The sequence below is a fragment of the Prionailurus viverrinus genome, chromosome E3 (assembly GCF_022837055.1).
Source record: "Prionailurus viverrinus isolate Anna chromosome E3, UM_Priviv_1.0, whole genome shotgun sequence".
Classification (NCBI taxonomy): Eukaryota; Metazoa; Chordata; class Mammalia; order Carnivora; family Felidae; genus Prionailurus; species Prionailurus viverrinus.
In genome coordinates this window covers 29,605,348-29,629,269 of record NC_062576.1, presented here as the reverse complement: position 1 = coordinate 29,629,269, position 23,922 = coordinate 29,605,348, and the positions used below count along the sequence as shown (strand labels likewise).

Below are 23,922 nucleotides of genomic sequence, written 5' to 3'. Positions count from 1 at the left end.
AATTAAAAGTCAGCTCAACAAATTACAATTTTTTTTTATTATTTATTTTTATTTTTAAGTTTATCCTGAGAGAGGGAGAGAGACTACAAAGAGCGGAGGGAGACAGAGAGGGGAGAGAGAATTCCAAGCAGGCTCCGTACTGCCGGCACAGAGCCCAATGTGGGCTTGAACCCACAAACCTTGAGATCATGACCTGAGCCAAAGCCAGGCGTTGGATGCTGAACCAACTGAGCCACCCAGGCGCCTCTCAACAAATTAGGATCTTTATCACATGGTCATTACCACCAAATAACAATCTCAAATTTATTTATGTCTCTTTTTTCATAAGTAATCATTGGAAAGCTCTTTTTTCCTTATATTTTGCTTTGGGGGTGGTCATTAATTCACTCATTTACACTGTTAGATACAAGGGGGATGACACTGAGTGAAAAAGACAGGTCATTGCCATCTGCCCTCATTGAGCTTAAAATCTGTTTAAAAAATTGGACTTTAAACAAGTAGTCCCATGTGATCAGCAGTTGTGTGGGCAGTTGGGGATGAAGTGTGCCTCGGAGTAAACTTTCAAAATTAAGACATTCTTGGGGCACCTGGGTGGCTCAATTGGCTAAGTGTCTGGCTCTTGATCTCAGCTCGGGTCATGATCTTGGGGTTGTGGGGTCAAGCCCGGTGTTGGGCAGGCGTGAAGCCTACTTAAAAAAAAACAAAAAACCAAAAACTATTTCCTCTACCTTCATCTTTCCAGAAGCGGCACATTCCTGAAAGACATTCTCGAAAGCTTTGCACACCGCCACTGGTGGTCTGACCGGTAATCTCTTGTCCTTGTACAGCAGGTGGTGGAGGATGAAGATGATGACTTTTTGAAAGGTGAAGTTGGCGTGGCCCCGAGCTCCTTTGACCCACATTTCCGAAGTCCCTCAAGCAGTGTGGGCTCCCCTCCTGTGTTCTACCTGCCAGACCAGTCCCCTGTGACCACGAGGATTTGTGATTGAGACTGAGACCAGCGTCTCTCCCCACGGTGCCCTTCGGTACCAGGGCTCATCCTGTTTGAACCAGAGCGAGTATCTGCCTCAGGCATCTTACTTGCAAGGTAGATGTACTCTGGTGTCTGAACAGACGTGCTGTTTTGGTTTTTTTTTTCCTTTTTGTTTTTTGCTCCTGTGCAAACAAAAGAAAAGACGGAGTATCATGTGCAATATTTTAGAAAGGAGTTGATGATCAGTGTTGAAGGCTTGACTGGTGTGTTGGGTGTATATTTTATTTCTGTTATAGCTTTCTGGCATCGTTGTGAAATTTCTGATCTGGGCAGTGGCCTGTTTTAGCGGGATGGCACCTAGGTTTGGTCTGAGCCATAATCACAGGACTTTGTTGATCCAGTTTATTTTCAGTGAAAAAGATCCTCTAGGAGACTATTCCGCATCTTTAAAATGATTTTACTTTGGGTACAGTGTTGACCCTCAGCTGGAACCGTATTTGTGTGTTGGGATTTCATTGGGATGCGGAGGGGGCGGGAGGAAAGTGGGAAGGTGGCCCGAGCCGGTCCCTGACGCTAGAAGCCGGAGCTGGCACTGAAGGTCTCCAGGGATTGTCAGAGGCCGAGGAAGTCCCCGAGGAAAGACATGCAGGATTTAGGGAAGCGGAAGCAGACAAGTCATACGCTCGTGAGTGGAAGAATGGAGTTAAAAGAACAACAGAGCTCCGGGTAAATGAAATTCCCATACACTGAGAGTGGAGTTGGACTTTTATAAAACACAGCACATGATTTTACCGTGAGGCTCCCAGGAGGGTGGTTAGGACTGGGAGTGCTTGCTTGTAGTGGAATGTTACTTGTTGTTTTTGTTTTTTTTTGTTTTTTTTTAGCTAGAATCAGTTTGGTCATTTTGAGAGTTTCTTTGTGCTGATGGAGCAGGGGAGAGGAGGCTGGGTTCTTTGGTGGAATGGTTTTGCTAGCGACAACAGCCAAGGTTATAGCTGCAGCCTCCGTTTGCCAGCTGATGTATCATGGAGTTCAGCTCGGTGAAATCCTCCTTGGGGGAAACTCTTTTTGTACTTTTATAACTAAACACTGAGAGAGAGGAGTCTAATAAACACCCTCACTTCGTAGCACGTGTGTGTGAGCGCACGGCTGGGCTCATTCTGTGGCTCATGCGTATTTTAGCTTCATTCCTTGTGTGTATACTTTTGTGTTACTTGTGAAAATGGACATCTCTAAACATATTTATTTTTCTGCCACTTTTCCTGTTATTTAAAAGCAAGCAATATTTTCTCGATCGCAAATATTTTGTAATGAAATACTTTCTCTTTCCTAGGGCTTTGTATGCTCTTGTATAATTATGATGGTGATGTAGAGTAAATATGCTTTTGGAAAACAAATTTTTATTGGTTTAAAAAGTTTTGGATATTGGTGATTTTCTTTTGGTGACTTGGTGGACAGTCATCGGAGAACCTTTAGGTTCTCTGGTTTTTTAACTGCTGGCTAAAGGGGGGGTGGGTGGGATTTTTGTGACCTGGATGAAACGGGTCCATGAAATGTGTCCATAGAAATTAACGGTAAGTGGAGTGGGCCTTTGTGGGTTGGGAAGTTTTAGTGTAGAAGGGTATCTTCACAAGTCAGTCCGCTTAATGTCAGAAGAGTTTGAGGAAAAAAACATTGTGAACATGGAACAATGATATGGTTAATCTGGATGTTTTGTTCTTATACCAGTAATGGAGTAAAGGGAGGTACCCCAATAAAGAGGCTTCTCAAACAGATGTTTTGATTTCTTTGGTTTTTACCGGCGAACATGAAAGCTCTGTCAGGAAACTGCAGCTAACACATCACACGGTTTTTAAAGAGGCGGGAATACTGCCAGAGCGGTACAGGGGACAGCTGGGGAGTAAGGGACACGCTGGTAATGAGAAGGACTGGCTAAGGTGTCAGTGACTCCGTGAGCACGCCTAGCCACGAGGGCCGCCGCGGCTTGCACTGGTTCCGGGAAAACAAACGCTTCAAAAAATGCACGCACTTTGGAAGGAACATCGTGGGGAAAAAATTGGGAAGTTTCTTCGGGAATTACATAAAAAGAGTTTTCTAATCCTCTTACTATTGAAAATTGGGCTTTTATTTGGGTAGGAGTTCCAGGGCCCATCCTGTTTGTCTGCAATGGGTGGGTCTTCCTTAATGAGAAGTGGCTAATTTATACAGGTGAGAAAGGACCAGGGACTTCTAAAGTGTCATGGGGATCAGACTTGGCTTCTCGAACTAGCTGTGTGACCTTGAGCAAGTTACCTAGGCTCTCTGGGAGCTCCACGTTGAGCTGTAAAGTGGAAATGACCACCACCTCCTTGAGGGCTGGGAGGATTCAGTGAAAACGCAGGGAGAGGCAGTAGCTGTTTGGCTACCTTGGGAGAAAGTAAGCAGGAAGCCCTTTCACGGGAGGGTCTTTTCAAGGCAAAGACAACTTTCACTTCATCCACATTGATTGCCTCCTTGGTACCCGCTAAAGAGGCCTCACCTGGAGAGGTACGGACAGCGTTTGCCCCCTGCCAGGTGTGGCTTATTATGGTGGCTTTTAATTCTTGGTCCCAGAATCCCCTTGCGATGCCGTCGCAACAGTTCTTGTTCTGTGAGGTGGCTCTTCGCTTCACCACTAGTTTTGTAAAACTGCGTTTTGGTTAAGGTATGGTGGAGTCCGGTGTATTTAAGTGATATTTCCAAATCTCAGGACAGAGAGCCCCTAGGTCACGAGCCTTGCGCCGGGGTACCTGTCCTTAGTAGGGACTGGACGGTACCTCGTCGATGTTTACTCCCAGGACTCTTGGCCCATCAGTGAGTGCCTGCTGTACGCCGAGCAGCAAGTGTTACTGATGATTTCTAAATCATCAGTGGGGCTAGACTCTGTTTTCGCGGTTTCAGACGGCTTACGTTTATTCACTGAACACAATCCTATGGAGCAGCAGCACAGCAGGTTCCCCAGCTCGGATTAACGTGCTCAAGGTCACAATGAGGAGTAGTAGAGCCGTGATCTTGAATGGAGGCAGTCAGACCCCAGAGCCCGTTCTTGGGCCAGGACGGTTGGCTGATATGTGAACTAAGACTGAGCAGGGGGCACCCGGCGAAGGCTCTCTTCCAGAGCCCAGCTGCTACCCCGGCTTTGACGCCCACGCTTTCGGGACTACATTTCCCAGCGCCCCCTGCGGAGGGGGGCGGGCCGAGGGCCGGTCTCCCGCGTTTGGACTACATCTCCCATAGGGCCTTGCGGCCCACCCCCGATTTCCTGAACCGCGCGGACCTGCGCCGCCCCCGTGGGACTTCACTTCCCGGCGGCGCCCGCTGGGGGGGGGGGCGGGGGGCGGGGCGCGGCACGGCGGGGCGGCCCGGGGGCGGGGGCCGCGGGCGGCCCGGGGCTGGGGAGGCCGCCGCCTCCCTGGGCCTGCCGGGGCGGCCGCCTCCGCGATGCCGCTGCTAGTCGAGGGGCGGCGAGTGCGGCTGCCGCAGTCCGCGGGGGACCTCGTGCGCGCCCACCCGCTTCTGGAGGTGAGCAGGGCCCGGGGTGGGGGGGGGGCTCCGAGGAGGGCCCGAGGGGACCTGCCGGACGCGCCCGACTCTCCTCACCCCGCCGTCTCCAGCCGCTCTTCCCGAGGCAGGGTTTAAACTTGGCGCAGCCGAGCCGCTCTCGGCACGTCGGGAGCCCCGGCCGCCGGCAGCGATCTTATGCCTTCGCTCGAGGCATCTGTGGGGCTTTCACCTTCCTTGGGCCTCCGAGGGCACGTGCCGAGGCCTCTCTTTGCCGGAGGAGGGGCCGGCGGCCCAGAGAGGTTAGGCGGTTTGCCCGAGGTCGCACAGCACCGCGGCTGGAGGGTGCCCGGGGACTCTCGACCCTGGGCAGGCGGGTTCCCGCTCCGAGCCGGGCTTGCCCGTTGAGGCCAACCGGGGCAAGGGCCCCTGCGCGGGGGCTCTCACGGGGGCCCACACACCGCGGGGAGCGGCTTCCCCCAGCGGGCTTCTGGCAGGGGCACCCGGCCGCTCCCTCGGGCTCCCCTCCGCACGGGCCTCCGGGTAGTATTTTTAGCCGTAAGAAAGGGCCCTGCTTCTCCCCAGCTGAGCCGTGTTCAGGACCACGCCCTGATGGAAGGGTTTGGGTTTTGTCTTCCTGCTTTTGTCCTCAAATAGGTCTCCGAACCCCTAATCCGTGCTTGCGCAGAGACAGTTTGGAAAGGGGTTCTTGAGTCCAAACCTTCCCCTTGTCCCGGATCTAGTTAGGGGGAAATCAGTCAGTTCATTGATTGGAGGGACATGCTGAGCCTCCACTGTATGTTGGGCGCCGTGTTGACCTCTTTCCTACAATCGGGGCGGACTGCTTTACAGCCTAGAGGGTATGGTTTCTAATCACAAATGGCTCGAATACGCAAACTGTTAAGTGCCCTAAAGGAAGAATGCCCCTTTCCCCTCTGAACTGGGAAGCAGAGGAACTTGACAGTCTGTAGGCTCGGAGAAGGTATTTTTGAGGTTTCCTCTGGGACCCTTGCGCGGTTTGTAATCACTTTGTCTGCATAGGTGTTGGTTGTGTTTTTTTTTTTTTTTCTTTTTTATTGTCCCTTGATCTGTCCCCCAGAATGTAAGCTTCCTGAAGGCAGACGAAGTATGTGTCACTGTGTGTGTCCTCAGAGCCTGGGGCAGCCGCTGGCAATGAATTTGCACTTTGTAATTTACTTGTTATATAAACGAATGAGCACAGTGACCCCTGAAAATGACCTGAAGGCTGAGGAGTTACCGGGGAAAAGGGGACCACGCTGTGATTCGCAGCTTCCATTTCGGGAAAACAGGAGGCACCTTAGCCAGCACCTCCTGGGCACTTAGCCGACACTAGGCCCTGTGGTAAGCACTTTCCTTGGGCCACATTGCCGGCACATTGTGAAGGAATGAAGTCCCAGTAGGACTCACCAAGGGGAGAAACTTTCAGCTGCCTAAGGAGTTAAGGTGACGCTATCTTTATGTCTCTCGGGAAGTTTCTGTGATAGAAAGATCAGTGTCCAAGGCAGCACACTCCGTGTGGGGGTGGGGTGGGGGGGGGAAGGGATGTGACAGGCCAGGGTGGCCTGCCCTCTTGAAAGGAAAGGCCGTGTCCTGGGGGCCGATTTGCATCACAGGAACCTGGGGGACGGGTCACTTAGCAGTCTTAGGGAAGAAGGATGGACGCATGGGAGAGATTCGAGTGGGGAGGAAGGAGAGAACATTCTAGGTGAGCAAGGAAGACTGCCACCGAGCGCAGGGAGGAAGCGCCCCGAGGGCAGGTGGACTGGCCAGATTCCTTGGCGCAGAGAGGGTGAGGGGACGTGGAAGGTAAACCCAGGGAGGTGGGTCGCACCCGGATTAGAGGGGTTTTGGTGGATCTTTCAAGGAAGAGGGGGAGATGAAAAGTTTCATGGCTTGTTTTCTACAAGTCGCGTGTCCCCTCTGTAAGAGAAAAGAAAACAGAAGTGTCACAAAGAAGAAAAAAAAATCATCTGTGAGCGTTACCGTTACTCATATTTTGGCAAACACCCTTCCAGAGGTTTTTCTTTGTGTGGGAATGACACCTTCTAGACACGAGAGCATACTACCTCTTCCGTTCTGCGATGTGTCTTTTTCACGCCACGCAGCCGGTCACGTGCAGGACCAGCGGTTACTAGCCTGTCCCTAGCCACGCCCAGCACAGAATAGTCACGGCCGTGACGCGGTGGGACTTGCCCAGCCCCCGGGAGCAGGCGCCGTTCCCGCCCCCATTTTACAGATGAGGACTGTGAGGCGCAGAGAGGTGGAAGCGGGTTGCCCAAGGTCCCACGTCCCCAAAGAGGCGAAGTCCCCATCGGGACCCTGGCAGGGTGCCTTTGAGTCTAGAACGCTGCAGTGCTCAGTGCGGTGGCCCCGGCCACGTGAGGCGATTTTCATGTAATGACGGTGAAAGAAAATGTAAAAATCGCTTCCTCAGTCCTACCAGCCACCTTCCAAGTGCCCCACAGCCACGTGGGGCTCGTGGCTACTGTACGAGGCGGGGCAGAAATAGACGGCTGCCGTCACCGCACAAAGTTCCTCTGGGCCGTGCTGTCCGAGAGCCTTTGCTCTCAGCCGGTCACCGGATGCTCGGCCGGCCAGCAGCGTTGGCTTAAGTGTGGTTCCGTAGAATTCCGCGATACGAATGCACCGCAACTTAGTTCCCGCTTCTAAGCACGGAGGATATTTATAAATCTGCTGTGTTAGAAACAGTCACGGAGCTGAATCTTTGTAAACCCCTGTAATTATTCCTGCGAGTGACATCGCTGGACTCCAAGGATTTCTGAGCAGGAAAGGGGCCGTGACAGAGCCGTGTGTTGAAGCAGTGATGCTGGCAGCCACCGGGGAGGGCAGCATGGACACGGGGGACCCCGGGGTCGGGACCCGGGCGGGCCTGGCGACAGCCACCCACGACAGACCTGCCGTCCGTTAATCCTCACACGACCTGAGGAGCAGACGGCACGATCCCCTTTTCCCGGAGGAGGAGAATGTGAAGAGCGGACGGAACAGAGCAGCAGGGGGAAGGGGCACGTGATCGTTTGTTCTAAGTGCCTGGGGAATTAGGGGTCCTCAGGCCCCAGCCCCACGCCAGAGGTCACGTGTGGACAGCCCGTCGGCCAAGAATGGTTTTTACAGGTTTAAGTGGTGGGGCTACAAAAATCAAAACAACACTATTTCAGGGCACCTGGGCGGCTCAGTCGGTTAAGTGTCTGACTCTTGCTTTCAGGTCAGGTCAGGTCATGATCTCAAGGTTGGGGAGTTCGAGCCCCGAGCCGGGCTCCGCACTGAGTGTGGGGCCTGCTTGGGATTCTCTCTCCTTCTCTCTGTCTCTGCCCCTCCCTCCTACTCTCTCTCTCTCTCTCTCTCTCAATAATTAAAGAAAACCGTTAAGAAAAAATAGTATTACTTTGTGACATGTGAAATTCAGTGAAGTTAATTCAGATTTCCGTGGCGCCCATAAATCAAGTCTTTTGGGGACACGGCGACATCCGTTTGTTTACGTGTTGTCCCTGCTGCTTTCAGGCTACACAGCAGAGCCTAGTGGTTGCAACAGGAGACCGCACCCCAGCAGAGCCCAAAATAGTTCCTCTCCGGCCCTTTTCGGAGGAAAGTTCGCTGAGCCCCGGCCTAGGAGGGCAGCGCCGTGGTGCAGGAGCTGGGAAGGGAGGGACTACTGGACAGGAGGCTTTTTTCATGAATGTTAGTGTCCGGAGAGTATCAGAGGCCCAGAAAGCTGGCCGGTATTTCGGGGAGGGATGGGAGCTGACGGAGTAGCTCTCTGTGTTTTTCCACAGAGGAGAAGTTGGCTGAACTTTTTTCATTCCTTAAAAGCGGAAAACCAAAACAACATGTTCTTTTCGCTTTGCGGCATCATCTCTGCTGATAATTTATGCTCCTGTCTGGGACACTGGGGGGGGGGGAGGGTGAAGGGGGGGAAGAGGGTGGGGAGGGCGAGGGCGGGGGGAGCTGGGCCGTTGGGATGTTTGCTCTCGGGCACGCAAGTGGCCGTTCACGCGCACACATGGCTTTGCCTTTGGGGTGGTGGCCCCAGCGTGGACGTCTGTGGCCCCCATTGGCCCGACCCCCCCCCCCCAGCCCCCGCCCCCAAAAGCACAGAGGCCAAGGTAAGTGTCCCGGGGCTAACGGAAAGGAAAGTGCGCGCTGTCCTGCGTCTAATTTCGAATCAAGGTGAGGTGACGAGCGTGTGACATGCAGAGCACCCGGGAGGCGAGGTGTTTACCGAGTTGCAGAACCGTGAGTCACGGCCAGTTCCTCCCTGACCGCTGCGGCCGAGCCTGGCCGACTGACACGGCAGCTCACTTACTCCCACTTACTCCTTCTCGTTTGTTCTGTGGAGGAGCCGCCGTCGTGCTAATGGCTGCCTTGCTTCCAGTTAACGAGAGTTTATTAAGAGAAGAAAACTCTGGGTAACGAATCAAGCGATCTTTTTTTTTTTTTTTTTTTAATATATCTTGTATCTTATTATTGATTAAGCAAGTGCCAGCCTCACTGGGCACACCATGCTCAGCCGTGGTGAGCGGCCCGTGTGAGACCGTGAAGCCGGGGTCCTGGCCGGACCCCACCTACCTCCTCTGGGTTTGCGCATTTGGGTCGCAGTCTGTTCTTTGAGTCGACTTGTTGCAAGTCAGGAGGAAGTAGTGACCCGTCTACGTACCCCGTGTGATGTAATTTCTTGTATTGATCTGGCATTTTTGTATTTTTTAACATTTTAGTTTTGAGAGAGAGCACCAGCGGGGGCAGGGCAGAGAGCGAGGGAGACACAGAATCCGAAGCAGGCTCCAGGCTCCGAGCCATCAGCACAGAACCCGATGCAGGGCTCGAGCCCATAAACCGTGAGATCATGACCTGAGCCGAAGTCGGCCGCTTAACCGACTGAGCCACCCCGGCGCCCCAGTGTGGAAGACTTTTTAAAAAAAATTCGAATCACAGTACAGCTGACATACAGTGACCTGTTAGTTGCAGGGCCACAGCGCGGCGAGTCAACGCTTGCACCCACGACTCAGGGCTTCCTGCGTAAGAATTTCTGCCAATACGAAGTGAGAGAAGGTTTGGACACCTGATTCCAACACAGCCTTTTCATGGATTTGCTGATTTAGGACGGGCCCTTTCTGGTTGTCTGCCTCGGTCACGGCTCCATCATAGCACATTTACGGAATCGGGACAAGGCGAGAGAGCAAATGCTAACGCACTCAGTCTGTCCTGTCTGACCGTGGCTGTGGCCATGCGGGTGAATCTCCACTTCCTCCCACGTGGCAACACTTGAGCCTTGTGATCATCACTGCAGAGTTATAACTTTTAAATTTTTGTGACATTTATTCATTTTTGAGACAGAACGTGAGCGGGGGAGGGGCAGAGAGGGAGACACCAAATCCAAAGCAGGCTCCAGGTTCCGAGCTGTCAGCACAGAGCCTCCGACGTGGGGCTTGAACTCACGGACCACGAGATCACGGCCTGAGTCAAAGTTGGACGCTTACCTGACTCAGCCACCCAGGCGCCCTTATTTATTTATTTTTTTTTTAATTTTTTTTTTCAACGTTTATTTATATTTGGGACAGAGAGAGACAGAGCATGAATGGGGGAGGGGCAGAGAGAGAGGGAGACACAGAATCGGAAGCAGGCTCCAGGCTCTGAGCCCTCAGCCCAGAGCCTGAAGCGGGGCTCGAACTCACGGACCGCGAGATCGTGACCTGGCTGAAGTCGGACGCTTAACTGACTGCGCCACCCAGGCGCCCCTGGGCGCCCTTATTTATAACTTTTAAAGATTTTTTTTTTTTTACACTTTTTGTCAGTTTGCATTTCAAAACCATCTTTCCTAGTCTTCATTTTTCCTGACTGTGCAGTAGCGTGAGTCTCTTCGGCATAACTCACCTCTGTCGTTCCGAGCCACCCGGGTGTGTGCGTTGGTGGGGGAGGGAGGTTCCCCGGTCCAGAGGTCCAGATTCCCAGCGTGGGGACGACCAGCTCAGGGGCAGGGACGGTGTCTGCCTCTCTTGCACAAGCGCCATGTTTTCGGAGCCGGCCGGGCCCTCGGGCCGCCGGTTGGCTTCCCTTCCCAGGTGCAGAGCCCTGGAGGGTCTCTTGCGCTTGAGGAGAAAGGCCTGCACTCTGGTCCCTCAGGCGCAGGCGGAACGAAGCCCGGGAGCTCACCGTCTCCTTTGCTCCGCCTCCCCCCACCCATAGTGGCCGTAGTGGCCGCAGCCCCGTTCCCTTGGCCTTTCAGCCTGGTGGCACCCCACAGAGCCTGTGTCTCCCGCCCAGGCGCACGTCAGGCCTCGCCACCCCTCTAGGTACCCAGTCATCACTAATTTCCGTCCCTCTTTTATCTTGTTTTAATCGAACAGGAAAGAGCCAGACTTCTCAGAGGTCAGTCTGTTCAGCAAGTGGGACCCCAGGGCCTTCTGTATGTTCAGCAAAGAGAGCTTGCAGCGGCCTCCCCGCAGGATGGTAGGTTAGGAAGCCGTGAATCGGGCATCACCTCCCGGGGCTACTGGATGTTTCATTTTCTCTCTTTTCCAACCAGGCTCCATCTCCATCCTGGGTTCTGATGATGCCACCACCTGTCACATTGTGGTCCTGAGGCACACAGGTACGGCGAGCGAGAGGAAGGGCAGCGTTGCGTCTCTGCCCGTGACATTCCTGGTGTCCTGCCCGCAGCCGGACCCTGCCCTCCCCCCCCCCCCCAATCTGCATGGCATCTCCCTGGTACCCGGGTCAGAAGGGTGGGCGGGGCAGCACAGATCCTTCTGGGTCTCCTTCCAGGGCATTGACAGAGGAGGCGTCTGAAGGGATGGGAGTAGATCTGGCTCGACCACGGAGCCCTCACCCGGAGTAAAGTGAGTCGTTCCCCCTTTTGCCTCAGGTAACGGGGCCACCTGCCTGACCCACTGTGACGGAAGTGACACCAAAGCAGAGGTCCCCCTGATCATGAGCTCCATCAAATCCTTCTCCGACCACGCTCCATGTGGAAGGTGAGCGCCCTTTTCCTGTGTCCCGTGGTGCCGGGCCCCGCGCTCTGTCACGTAGAGGGGACGGCCGTGGCCACCGCATGGAAGGTCACCGCCACGGCGACCGGCTCGTTCGTTTGGAGCCGAGCCGGCACAGCGTCGGTCCCTCGCCGGTGGCCGTGGAGCGAGCAGACCGGGTGGCGGGTGCAGGCTGGCCTGCGGATGAAGCTTTGACTTGGAACCTCAGCTTGTGTTTCTGCTCCCGTATCGTGGGATGCTCGCTCACGCGTCAGCGAATCCCAGATGCCTTCTCTTCATTCGTTCGTTCCGGCAGCTGCTTGTCGGGTGTTTTCTCCCAGGGGGAGCTTATTACAGGTGTCAGGGCCATAGCCGTAGCCAGTAGCCAGACACCTGCCCCCGAAGTGCCCTGAAGCAAGGAGGCCGGCAGGAACCCACCGTGGCGGGGGGAGGGGGGTGCAGGTGAGGGTGCATTTTCCCACGGTGGCCCGTCAGGTGGCCGCCCCCTCCCAACAGCTGTCACCCTGGAACACAGGGGACCTGGTCCCACGGCTGGGGGAGAGGGGCCCCCCACACACACCTGTGCCCCCTCCTGCCCCTCGCTGGGGAGAAAGTCTGGGGTGGCCACAGAACGGACTAGTCTGGTCATCTACATGTTCTCAGAATCCTAGGGATTTAACAAAAATAATAATAAAGCCCTTCTTCCCGGTGTCACTAGTGTCACATAGGCCGGGCCAGCAGTGTCATTTTGCGCTGGGCCCCCTAGTGCGGTGCTGAGACGTGGCAGGAGGGATCTTTGGTCTGTCCATGGAACGCACGTGGTTGTGCCTTCCCAAGACTGGGAAGGCAAACCCGTGGCCCTGTGTCGAGCAAAGCCGTGGTAACATTCGTCTGGCCCATTCGTGTTTGTGTGGGGCCACGTGATGCTTGTCCTCATGCCAGTTCTGGCCGGTTCGGGTTCCTCCCTTGGGTTGTCCCAGGCTGTGGACGAGGGGGCTCGCAGACAAGCGGTGGGGGGCAGAATACAGGCTCAAGCACAGGAGTTTGAGAGCTGTGCTGTGCTAGTGTGTGCAGTGACAGTCCCCAGAAGGGCCACCCCGGGGGAGTAGCAGGGTTCCCCAAACCTGGAAAAGCTGGTGTGAGGGGGTAAGCATGGCCTGTAGAAACCGACCTGGTTCCCATCTTGAAATTGGGAGGCGACAGTCCCTGGCTCCGGGTTTGCTGGACAAGAGTGAGGTGAGCGGTCCGCCAGCCCCCCTTAGCGGCCCTGCACCCCGGTTCCCCTTAGGCTGAGATGCCGAAGAGGTTTCTCGAAGTGCGCCACAGCCCTATTCTAACCGAGGGGAGCGTCTTAAACTCTGCATTGGGGCCGCTCGTGTGTAGGCGCAGCTCCCGTCTGCCATCCGCGCCCCCGGCCGCGTCCCCAGCGGCTCGCGCGGCCCTGGCAGCCTCCCCCGTTTCTCCCAGTGCCGCCCAGACGCGTCCTCCCCGCCGCGAGGCACGGAAGAGGCCCCGGGAGGAAGCGCCGCTGCGGAGCGCGGCTTCGTGGAGGCGGAGAACCGAGGTCCCCAGCAAAGCCAGGGCGCCCCGCGGCTGGAGTGCTGGCCTCTGACCACCGTCCCGTCTCTTTGCCAGGCTGGAAGTGCACCTCGTGGGAGGCTTCAGTGATGACAGGCAGTTGTCACAAAAACTTACTCATCAACTTCTTAGTAAGTTCACGGTTTCCCCAACTTTGATGAAAACTTGCACCTGCTTTTGTTTGGATCAAAACGTTACTTAGTGCACAGCCTCTCGGGGCAGCTGCTGGGAGCAGCCTGACTGGCTCGGCTTGGACTCGGACAGAGGGACCGAGCTACGATTCAGGGGCCAATGGGAGGGGGACGAGATTTTCCTGGAAACAGTAGTCGACACGGTCCAAGACGGTAAACGCTAGCGGTGAGCAGCCCTCTGGGCAGTGATGTCCGTTTTAACCTGCAGGAAGGTAAAACGCCAACGATGCCACCTTTTCCCGTTAAATTAGCGAGGATTCAAAAAAAGACCTCGTTCTGTGTTAACCGCAGCGAGGCGGGCCTACGCACCCAGCACTGGAACATACGTTGCTGTAACCTGTCGGCAAAGCAATTTGGCCCCGTGGCCTAAGTCTTAACAAGGTTCCTCTCCTTTGCCCTGGTAATTCCCCTTCTGGGAATCTGTTCTAAGAAAATAATCTGCAGTGTGCACGGAGATTCATGCCCAAATGCGGGCGGAACATCCTTTACGTTAGCAAACAGTCTGATGTCCGTCAGCAAAGAAATTGTTACGTAGCCATTAAAAAGTACTTGGGAAGAGGTGAATCGCACGGGAAAGCACACGTGGCCGCAGAGTCAGGACGTAGTTGTCTAAGAGGCGCGGGCTCGGCAGTACACGGACGGTAGGAAAGAAACACGGACTGTTGGGGCGCCTGGGTGGCGCAGTCGGTTAAGCGTCCGACTTCAGCCAGGTCACGATCTCGCGGTCCGGGAGTTCGAGCCCCGCGTCAGGCTCTGGGCTGATGGCTCAGAGCCTGGAGCCTGTTTCCGATTCTGTGTCTCCCTCTCTCTCTGCCCCTCCCCCGTTCATGCTCTGTCTCTCTCTGTCCCAAAAATAACTAAACGTTGAAACACGGACTGTTAACTGCTGGGGTTGTGGGCATCAGAAGCCCATGTCCTTGTACTGTGAAAGACCCGTGTACTTACACTTGCCTGTGTTTTCCACGGTTTTTTTTTTTTTACAGTGATCAAGTTTTTAGAATGGCTGGTAGAAAGAAAAAAAAGTTATTTAAGTAAGGGGTAAACATTTTCGGAGTCCGCTGTCCCCACAAACCCCTGAGAAGGAAGAGACGAAGGGATAGCTTTGGTCACAGTTTCCTTTGGGCTCGAGGCTAGGGATGTGCCCGTCACCCAGGTTCCCTGGCGTCAGTTCACAGGAATCTGGCTTCCGAGCACGGGCCGGGTTGTGGCTGGACGGAGAGGGCCCGGCCCCATCTCGACTTGACATCTCTGACGTCCACTTTGAAACTTTTCATTGTAGGTGAATTTGACAGACAAGAAGATGACATTCACTTAGTGACGTTGTGTGTGACCGGTAAGTTCTGCCGTCCTTCCCCCAACAGCCGGCGCCCTCACCCTTAAAGCAAGACCTCGTGCATGAGCCCCTCAGCCACAGGAGAGCCCCCTCCGCCCTCTGCAGCCAGTGGCCGGCCCGCCCCCCAACCCCAAATCCCGCTCGGCCTCCAATGACATCCCGACCCCCACCCCCTTCAGCGCGGCCCCTCTTTCCTTCCTCGGGATTTTCAGACGCTTCCTCTGCTCCTGGGAAGGAGCCACCCACCACCACGCGCGGCTGGTGGCTGAGCGTGTAGGGAGCCGGGAGGCGCTGACTCGGGACGCGGCACTCGTTTTGGTGGAAACCTGACGGCTCCGGTGGGACCTGGCAGGGAAACAGGAACACGGTCCCTTGCATGTCCTTTTTCCTCCCGTTGCAGTGTGGGCTCCCTGTTGGCCTCAGTTATAGAAAATGAAAGCAACTGTTCAGTTTTTCTTAAAAATCACTCCTTAAAAAGCATTTTTCTTCGTTTTGTTAGAACTAAATGACCGGGAAGAAAATGAAAAGCACTTTCCAATCATCTATGGCATCGGTAAGTAGTGCATTTCTTGGAGGCCCGGAGGCCGGGCTGCGCTCCCAGGGCCATCTTGACCCTGGCTCCCTGTGCCCCACCGGGGGCCCCGGGCAAGCAGCTTGCCTTCTCTGACCGCTGCCCACACAACAGAGATGTCCGCTCTCTACGGCCACCGGGGACGGACGAGGTGGCTGCCGGGAAGCGGGGCCGTCTGCTCGCCCTTCTCCAGCCAGTCTCCGGGGCTGGGGCAGGCAGGGGGTCGGTCCCCTCACACAGCGGGGAGCCTGGTGGGGTCCGGCGGGGAATAAGGGTCCTGCTAAGGAGAGAGCAAGCCAAAGGCCAGAGCAGGCCAAGGAAAGGCCAGAGCGCTCTCCCGCCGCAGCCCCGGATCCCCGGAGGGGAGAGCCGGTGAAACTTCCACCCGATGTGCGATGGCCGAGCGGGGCGCACAGGGGGTCACCGTACTACTGCCTGTAGCCTGGCAGAGGTGCGTGGCGGGAACATGCCCCCACCACCACCAGACCCGGACAGCACCCCAGGCCCCGCTTCTGCCCCCGGCGCGGCCACGGCGCTGGCCAGGGAGGGTCGCCCTGCGCCGGCCTGAAGAGCTGGTGCTTCCCGGGGGAGGAGGTCGCCCCTTGGTCGGGCCGGGGCCCCAGCGGACACGGGCTTGGCCGTAAGGTGGCACTTTCCATCTGCACAAAGGGGAAGCCGCAGCTGCTCAGCGACAGCGGTCCAGCCATACCCCTCTTCCCCTTCTTGGGGCGACCGGCCACGTTCGGGCACCCGTGGCCGTAGACGTGGTGCGGCTGTGCCAACTTTCCACTTGTGCCTTTAGTCCATGCGGAGGACCTCTTTGTCCCCACAGCGGTCAACATTAAAACTGCAGAGATTTACAGAGCCTCCTTCCCAGACCGAGGCCCGGAGGAGGAGCTGCGTGCCGCCCGAGCTCTGACAGGAGGCCCAGTGAGTGAGACCCTCTGTGCTAAGGGGAAAAAAGGGGCGTCCTGCTCCAGAGCCTCACGTTTTATAGGCGTCAGGAACAAAACGTTTGTTTCTTGCAAGCTAGACCCCACTTCTCCACTTTGAAGGCAGAGGTGTGAAGAGAGAAGGTGCATTCAGATTTCTCACTGATGGAACGTTGACATTTTCGTTGGAGTGTGTGCGTTCACGGTGATGTTTTGCCAAACCTTTAACGTTTGTCAGATGCCTTTGCTGTTTCTCGAGCAGGGTAATAGCCTTGACTTAGCTAATATTCAGAACTTGCTTTAGTCTCAGGAACCAAAAGCCAGGGTTGCTGGTTAAGCTGAAAACTACCATTGACAAATCGGGGGATTCAGGGAATTGACTGGCAAATAAGCACTTTCCTTGCTCCTGATGGGGCAGCCGGCACTGCGGGCTTTTAAGTTGCAAGGTGATTAGTTGCTGGGGCATAAGTAATGAGGAGGTGTTTTATGTGGCATTGGGGACCGTGGACTTGAGCCACACACACCTGGGTTTCTGTCCCAGCTCTCATGCTTACCGGCAATGTCACTGTGGGCAAAGTGCCTGTCAGTTCTGAGCATCAGGTTTCCGACCAAAGTAGGAAAAATGCCGTCTTCCCAGAGGACTTTTGTCAGGACTAAACAAAAGCACGTACGTTACTCCCAAAGTACAATAGCAGACACACTGGAAGGACTCCATAAGTAGCGGCTTTGGTTATTAGACCGTTTAAAGCAGCTCATCCCCCCACGTTAATGTGGGACTGCGCTGGAGCTTGCACTAACGGTGGGGTTCGAGAAGCAGAGAACGTTCCTTGAAATGTCCTCGAAATGTTCTTTTTCAGATGATTAGTATTTATGACGCAAAGACAGAACAACTTCGTATAGGACCATACTCCTGGATGCCATTTCCACATGTGGATTTCTGGCTGCAGCAAGATGATAAGCAAATACTAGAGGTGAGAACTTACAGGCTGGGGCGGTCTTAAATCTCCGCACCCTGGTTTCTTCATCTAGAAGAAGAAGACGGGTTTAGGCGAGAGCACAGCAGCCTTTCCTTCGGTGGGTGGGATTTACTTTTAGGATGCCTTCGGCAGACCCCATTTAACCTCTAGATCAGCCGAGAATAAGTAAGGTCCTGGCCGGGCATTTGCATGGGTCGAAGGAGTACACAGCCGACTGCTTTTTCCTCGTTAACGCAGTACACTTCCCGTCTTCCGTAACTTTACGACTTCTGTGTACGTGGTGACCTGAGACCATCCCGACTGTTTAAGAACCCGGAGACACTTCGACAGCTTTGTCAAGAGGGTAACAGAGCCAGCTTATTCCTCTCTCAGACCCAGAATCTTGTTTTTCCAGAACCTCTCCACTTCACCTCTGGCTGAGCCACCCCACTTTGTCGAACATATTAGATCTACCTTGATGTTCTTAAAAAAACACCCATCTCCAACCAACGCACTGTTTCCCGGAAACAAGGCTCTCCTCTACAAAAAAAATGAAGATGGTTTATGGGAAAAGATCCCTTCTCCAGGAAGCTAAACACGGGCACCACCAAAGAGCAACTTTTGGCCTGAGAGACACCACCATGGGGACCGTGGGGCCTGGAAAGAATACGAACCAGAATCCGCATCCGCTGAATCTTAGGTCTCCTTCCTTACTGTCCTTCAAATGACTTTAAAAATAAAATCTTATTTTCGCGAAGGCATTTGTCGAGGTGTGCTTTCTGCTTTGCCGAAGGGGATGCCCGGCCTTGCCTTTCGGCACCGTGGGCCCAGGAGGAGCCGCCTGCCGCGTGATCCTGCAAGCCGCTGTCTCAGACTTGGGGTAAGTGGTTCTCTTCCTGCTAAGTTAGGGAATCAAGGGAACATTATACATAAGCTTGTTAGAAAAACGGTATTTCAAATGCAGCAGGATTCCGTGAGAACGTATCCATCTCACAGAGGGGTTTTCTGGCCCCCAAATATTTCAGTAGCATGAATTCCAACTGCTACTCCACTTCCAGGTGGAAGTGGTGAAGGAGATGAAAAGCCCAGAAGGAAAACCAGAATCTCATCAGACTGTTCTGCAACAGAAAACGATCTGAGACTCAACTCAACGTGCGAGTTACACGAAGCCATTGCGAAGTCTGCTCTAGGTGTGAGGTCATTAAAACGGCCACACCGTCATGTCTGCAGGTCAGACTTTCTGAGGCCTTTATTTCTCTGAAGTTGCTATCCTGGGGGGAATCGCTCTGCCTGATGACCATTCAGGAACTGAACCCACAGGTTAACAATTTCAAGAACCTTTATTGAAACCAACATTCAAATAGTATCTTAAGGGTGAAATTCTGTTTCAGCAAAACCAATTTAGCAATTCCAAATATATATAAAAACATTGAAAAATTAATCTTGTTAAAGGTGATAATGTCCCCTTTCCCCATTTTATCTGCTATACTTCATTGCACCAAATAAACAGGGAAGACTTTTAATCATCTGCACCGAAAAAAGTTGCATTTTGACAAGTGCCAAAAGTCAGAAATCACATCAAATCGGTGTCTAATTATAGGCTTAATGTGGTGTACCTAAGGCTTCCAACACGACAGTCCCCAGCCCAGTGTGAACCCCCACCGTCTTGAGGCGTCCCAAAGCTTGACTTTGCTGAACTAAAGGCTCAGGGACCTTTACCTATGAAAACGAAGAGGTGCAGGACTTCTGGAAAAGTACAAAGAGGCAGTAATTAAGCACTCGCTTCCAGTATCTCAGCAGTGGTCTGGCTTCACCAGACCGAGGGCCCTGGTTGTCTCTGAGTTGGGCCCAAAGGGGTGAGCTGCTCGTGGGGAGAAGCCACACACACTCCCATGTAAAACAGGTCAAAGGTATACTTATTTTAGGGTTGAAACGTAACTGGGTGCTCCACAGCAGAGTTAGTATCAGGTCAAGACTCGCGTCTGTCGGCTTTTCAGATATTAAACGTAGAAACGAGCACAGTGTGTATCTGTGTGCCAATTTAAAAGCTTTACCAGTATTTAAAAATATACATATATATGGCCAAGAGTTTTACAGTTACTCTTAACAGATAATCCTTTAATTTGTCTACAAATAGTATATAAAGGGAGGAATGGACTCGGGGCAGAGGGAAGTCGCTTGCCCACGGCCCTGCCCCAGCCAGAGCGCACCCTCCTCTCTACACCTCGGAAGCAGCGGCGGGAGCGGCTCGGGCTCAGGTCGGCATCGCGCCGAACCCGAGCCCGCCGTACCCCGCGGCCTGCCCACACTGAACGCTGACCCCAACAGATGGCGGAGACCGCGCTGCCTCTCCGGTGCAGCAGCACAACAGAGGACCCGGAGGGTTCTAGAGCTGACTTAACGAAAAGTTGTATGTAACCTCGTCACGGCTTACGCTTAGGTTTTAGAAACATAAGCGCAAGCATTTCAAGTGGCGGGCACTTGGAATTCTAAGTGTTCTTCGTGAACAACGAGTGTTTATGGGAACGTGGGGGAGAAATGGTGCCACCTACAAGGACGTGGGCAGGAACCCCAGCTGTCATGCTACAGACCCATCCAATGAGACCAACTGCCCGTCTAAAAAGCCTGGCTTTCAGGCACAGATTTGTGCAAAAATCCCAGCGAAGGACAAACAACAGTCATTTCTCTTGCGTTAGCTGTGGCACGGCTCACATTTTCAGTACAGCTTCATCTTCCCTGAAACAATACCCGGTACAGTCTCAAAGCAAACACTGGATTTTATCTTAAGCTCTCCGGTTCTTCTACCTGTGGACGGTCATCTTCCGGGCGCTGGGCCCCGTTCTGGAAGGCCCCTGTCCGCTCGGCCTCCTGCGGAGGGGGGGCCCCGGGGTGCGGCTCGGGGCCGCTAGGCTCCAGGCCATCTGGCTCCGGCGCCCCGGACAGATGTTCCAGCTTTTCTAAGTCTTCAACGTGACTGACTGAGCTGGTCTCGCTCAGAGCATCGGAACCTCTCAGAGACCTCTTAAAAGGCTTCTGGCCTAGAGAAAGATGCACAGACAGTGCTGAAAGCCCTCCGTCCAACAAGTGGTTGCTTTATTTAATCGCAACTGCTTCCGGAGACACCCCTGCGCCCCCCAGCTCTGAGGCTCCAAAGTGATGAGGTGAGAAATGAGAACCGACAGGACACTGACACGGCTCCCAAGGTCACGGTCAGGAGAAGTTCAGGCGAGTAAACACCAGGTTAAACACGATGCCAGTTCTCAAGACCCGAACTTCCCCCTTGGGCTGCCACGGAGAAAGTTCTCCCAGGCTGAAGCCCCAGGCTACTGAAATGGTTACAGGGACGGCTGGTCCTCAGTGAGGAGGAACAGGACATGGGGTCAAAGCACCAAGAAAACGCAGGAACACAGGTAACACCCAACAGGACAAGCCTCCCAAGACGCAAGGGTCTGTGTTCCCAAGAGAACCAACGGTTCTCTTCAGCCTTAATCAACTCAGAAGACGCGCTGTACCTGGAAGTCTCTGCTTGGCGCGACTGCCCGAGGGCGTCTGCGGCGGCGTGACCCCCGCGCCTTGCGCCTTGTAGACGTACGTGTGTTCCGTGGACTCCAGGGAGCCTGCGAGGAAGGGGAGAGAGCGGTGTGCAGAGGCCCCCGGCTCCGGCCACCCTGAGAGCCGAACCCCCGCAGCCTCGTTCCCCGAGAAAGTCGCTCTGGCCGTTGGGCCTCGCAGGCGGGCAGGGCAGAGCCCCCGGCCGTCGGAAGCGCACCGCGAAGCGGAGAAAGCCAACCTCGCGGCCGCGCTCGCGAGGCCCAGCCCTGCCGGTGCGTTTCACCCTCACGTCCCCAGGTGTCCTGGGCACACTCAGCTCCGGCGTGGCCCCCGCGTGCCTGGGGACCACACCCCGGTGGGAACGGTACTGTAGCAGCGGTACTGTAGCAGCAGGGACCAGACGGCCCTTGGCTGACGGCGGGCGCTCGGAGCGACACGGACCCTCTGTCACACTCATGTGTGCTCACGGTCTCCTGGGGGGGGGGGGGGGGGAGGGGGCACGTGCAGGGAACTGTCCCCCCAACACAGGGAAGAAGGGGACCTGGAGGCGCACGTCACTGTCCCCAAACCCCAGCAACCAGTCCTCCTTGCGGGGTGCCTGGTTCGAAATGAGCCGGTCCAGGGCTACAGACTGGACTACAATCTTGTCACCTCCCGTTTCCACAGCAGCCCCTTCCTGGGGCAAAGCACTCACGGGGACGGCAGGGAGTACTGACACCCAACACTGAACACGACGCCAGGGGCACTGGAGAGTCCCGACAGCTGAGTGGCCACGTTCAGACAGGCCCGCAGGAAGGGGGGTCTGCTGCGGATGGGGGGCAGGGCGGGAGGTGGGGGGGGCCTGCTTCTGTGCTGCCACGGCTGCTGCGGCGGAAGAGGGCAGACCCACCAGGCCTCCCGAGACAGACGCGGCCCCGGAGGAGCAGGAGCTGCGCGCGCGCACCAGGCTTCCTGGCTTGAGTGGGGGATCCCGGGAACCCGGTCACGACTCACAAGGTCAACGGGACCCGGGGCGGCGGCGGTCCTACCTGCCGTTAAGTTGAAGGTTCTTCCCTTCTGTGAAGCTTGTACCGGAGAAAACCAATTGAGTACGGATCCCACGACAGGGATCTGCCGCAGCACCCCCTGCAGAGCAGAACCACCGCTCGTGAGTGTCCCGCCGGCCCGCTCCCGGCCTGACGCCCCCGACGCCCCCTGCGAGTCTGCTGCCCAGCCTCACCTCTTCCAGCAGCCGCTCCTCGTTCGCCTTCTGCAGCTGAACCTGAGCTTCCTGAATCCCTTTCCGAACCACCTCCGTCATGTTTTCCAGAAGCTGTGGTAGGACCGAGAAAGGGATTACTTGTCTAAGCTTCCTGCCCGGGACCTAGAAGAACTATTAACACAGCACCGGGGACGCTTTTCAAAACTGTCAGTAAACGGAATTCTACACTTCTGGATGCCAGGGTACGAAGTAAAACCGGCGAGCGAACACAAGAGGACAAAATGCCCCGCTAAGGAGGAGACACCTTGGTGACCGGCCCCATCTGCCAGGAAAAGGAGGAGAGAAACCACCTGCCCAATGATTTCAATGTCACATCCACAGAAAAGAGACACACGCGTCACAGTCATGGAAATGGGATCAGAAGTGACACAGCGGGTTGGGAGAAACTTCAGGAAGCCCACCCAACGATAAAGCCGGCTCCTCGGCCTCATGGCAGACTTCCCGCTCTCCCCCTCCCTAGCAGCCACGGGCCACCACGCATGCCTGTCTCCTCAGACCCATCCCGCTGTCGTCCCTCCTCTGCTCCTGAGTGATTCCTAGTGACTCACATGTCTGGTCTGCAGAACGTCCACCAGCTAGGTCTCCATGCCTGCTGGCCAGCAGAAGCAGGTCTATCCCTGGCGGGAAGTCCTGTCATCCGAAACACGTGCCTCGCGCAGCCCCGGGTCCAGCTGCGACTGCAGTCTTCCCTCACCTCGTCAGGCAGATGCCACTGCGTCTTCCCCAAATGCTCAGCTACGCCTAACTTCTCCACGGCATTCGCCATCCTACTTGGCTACAGTGGGCCACGAGCCCACTGAGGGCAGGGACTGCGTCAAATGCTCGGGGGGTTCTGGATTCCTGGTACAATGCTTGGCTCATTGGAACCATTTCTGCACTTTTTGGGAATGAACACGTATTTCTGAGGGTAGCTTCCTCCTTCGTGACCCCAGCTGGCTGCCCAGAGAAGACCCAGGAGAGGAACGAGGCACAGATTAGTCTTACAGACCCTTGAGTTTTCCTCGATTTCTCGGGCTGTGACCGCAATGGTTTCCACCAGTTCAGAAATGTCCACGTCGTCGCTTGCCATCCCAACGTAAATACAGCTCTTCATGCTTTTGTACTCCGTGCCTGTGGGAAGAGACCACCGCCTGCCTTGGCTCCCAAGTCCTCGGTCAGAAGGCTGCCTGGGGCCACTCTCCTGTACAATGGCATGACCGCGCACAAAGGCACTTCCCTTATGGGGTGAGGACAAGGATACTAATGAGGACGTGGGTGCCCCAAGAGGCTGCAGAAGGGGAAGGGAGCTAGCTCACTCTAGAAAGAACTCAACTATCATTTCTTCCAAGGAAACCGAGCCCAACGGCCTTTAAGCCAGTTAGGAGACAGCCTTTGGAAGTTCATAGTGGACTTATAAAAGTAGTAGTTACCCATTTTAAATGTAAGGTCGGATTCCAGTTCATTTAACTTTTTCAGGAGTCCAGCATGGATTTTTTCCCCTTCCGGATCTAATTTCAAACTGCTCTTATCATCATTAGCATGTTCATACCTACAAACAATATCAAATAACAGTATTTCAGTCTAAAAGATCAAATGCCTCTTCAGACACAGGATTGCAGGTAGAGTATAAGCTACTGAAGTTTTCAAAGGTGAGTGAGACAAATGGGCACAGGAGCCACTCAGAGCGTCTCAAAGCAAGGAAGGTACAAGTCTCCAGTCCACGAAGCTCAGGCCAGATCTGGAAGCCTCATCGTTTGTAATCGAATCACGGAGTCTTACGGCCCCTGGGTGGCTGTCGGTTGAGCACCTGACTCTTGATTTTGGCTCCGGTCACGATGCCAGGGTCAGGGGACTGAGCCCTACATCGGGCTCTGCACTGAGCATGGAGGCTGCTTAAGATTCATTCTCTCTTTCTCTCTCTCTGCCCTTCTCCCCTACTTGTGCTAGCTTGCTAGCTCTTTTAAAAAAAGAAAAAAAAAAAAAAAAGCCAAGCAATTAGGGGCCTTCCCTCCTGGAAGGAGAGGAAAGCAGGCACAGGGCTAAGGGTACACGCAGCACTCCAGGGGACCGAGCGGC

At 54.8% G+C, this 23,922-nt stretch overlaps 3 protein-coding genes across 11 annotated transcripts in view; 2 read left to right on the top strand and 1 right to left on the bottom strand.

The window, feature by feature from the left end:
* Nucleotides 1–2,744, top strand: part of RRN3 (RRN3 homolog, RNA polymerase I transcription factor) — a 32,463-nt gene extending 29,719 nt beyond the window's left edge. Inside the window, exon 18 of one of the 2 annotated variants that reach the window (XM_047838709.1) lies at nucleotides 831–2,744. In XM_047838709.1, the coding sequence (XP_047694665.1) occupies nucleotides 831–989 (159 nt within the window). In that variant the 3' untranslated portion in view covers nucleotides 990–2,744. Of the gene's footprint in view, nucleotides 1–827 lie in introns of both variants that reach the window. The other variant, XM_047838708.1, reaches the window with a different exon arrangement.
* A 1,599-nt stretch (nucleotides 2,745–4,343) lies between these two features.
* NTAN1 (N-terminal asparagine amidase) lies at nucleotides 4,344–17,811 on the top strand. Of its 2 annotated transcripts, none has more exons than XM_047838712.1 (10): nucleotides 4,344–4,513; nucleotides 10,873–10,975; nucleotides 11,052–11,117; nucleotides 11,391–11,499; nucleotides 13,129–13,202; nucleotides 14,542–14,595; nucleotides 15,095–15,148; nucleotides 15,999–16,096; nucleotides 16,956–17,069; nucleotides 17,470–17,811. In XM_047838712.1, exons 1-10 carry the CDS (start codon nucleotides 4,433–4,435, stop codon nucleotides 17,647–17,649), a joined length of 933 nt encoding a protein of 310 aa, XP_047694668.1. In that variant the 5' UTR covers nucleotides 4,344–4,432; the 3' UTR covers nucleotides 17,650–17,811. The 2 variants fall into 2 exon arrangements, with proteins under 2 accessions (XP_047694668.1, XP_047694669.1); XM_047838713.1 differs by lacking the exon at nucleotides 17,470–17,811 and adding an exon at nucleotides 17,313–17,463.
* Nucleotides 17,812–18,375: 564 nt separating this feature from the next.
* PDXDC1 (pyridoxal dependent decarboxylase domain containing 1) overlaps nucleotides 18,376–23,922 on the bottom strand; it is a 107,554-nt gene continuing 102,007 nt past the window's right edge. For all 7 annotated transcript variants that reach the window (XM_047838700.1, XM_047838701.1, XM_047838703.1 and 4 more), the window contains 6 exons: nucleotides 23,277–23,395; nucleotides 22,856–22,977; nucleotides 21,826–21,918; nucleotides 21,635–21,731; nucleotides 20,567–20,671; nucleotides 18,376–20,092 (listed from right to left, as the gene is read on the bottom strand). In XM_047838700.1, coding sequence (XP_047694656.1) covers nucleotides 19,833–20,092; nucleotides 20,567–20,671; nucleotides 21,635–21,731; nucleotides 21,826–21,918; nucleotides 22,856–22,977; nucleotides 23,277–23,395 — 796 coding nt within the window. In that variant the 3' untranslated portion in view covers nucleotides 18,376–19,832. The remainder of the gene's footprint in view (nucleotides 20,093–20,566; nucleotides 20,672–21,634; nucleotides 21,732–21,825; nucleotides 21,919–22,855; nucleotides 22,978–23,276; nucleotides 23,396–23,922) is intronic.

Excerpts from the sequence above, each read along its gene's own strand:
- NTAN1 (XM_047838712.1), top strand. The coding sequence starts at position 4,433 with ATGCCGCTGCTAGTCGAGGGGCGGCGAGTGCGGCTGCCGCAGTCCGCG. Across the intron at positions 14,596-15,094 it reads AGTGACGTTGTGTGTGACCG|AACTAAATGACCGGGAAGAA; the intron begins GTAAGTTCTGCC and ends TCGTTTTGTTAG. Across the intron at positions 17,070-17,469 it reads ATGATAAGCAAATACTAGAG|AACCTCTCCACTTCACCTCT; the intron begins GTGAGAACTTAC and ends TTGTTTTTCCAG.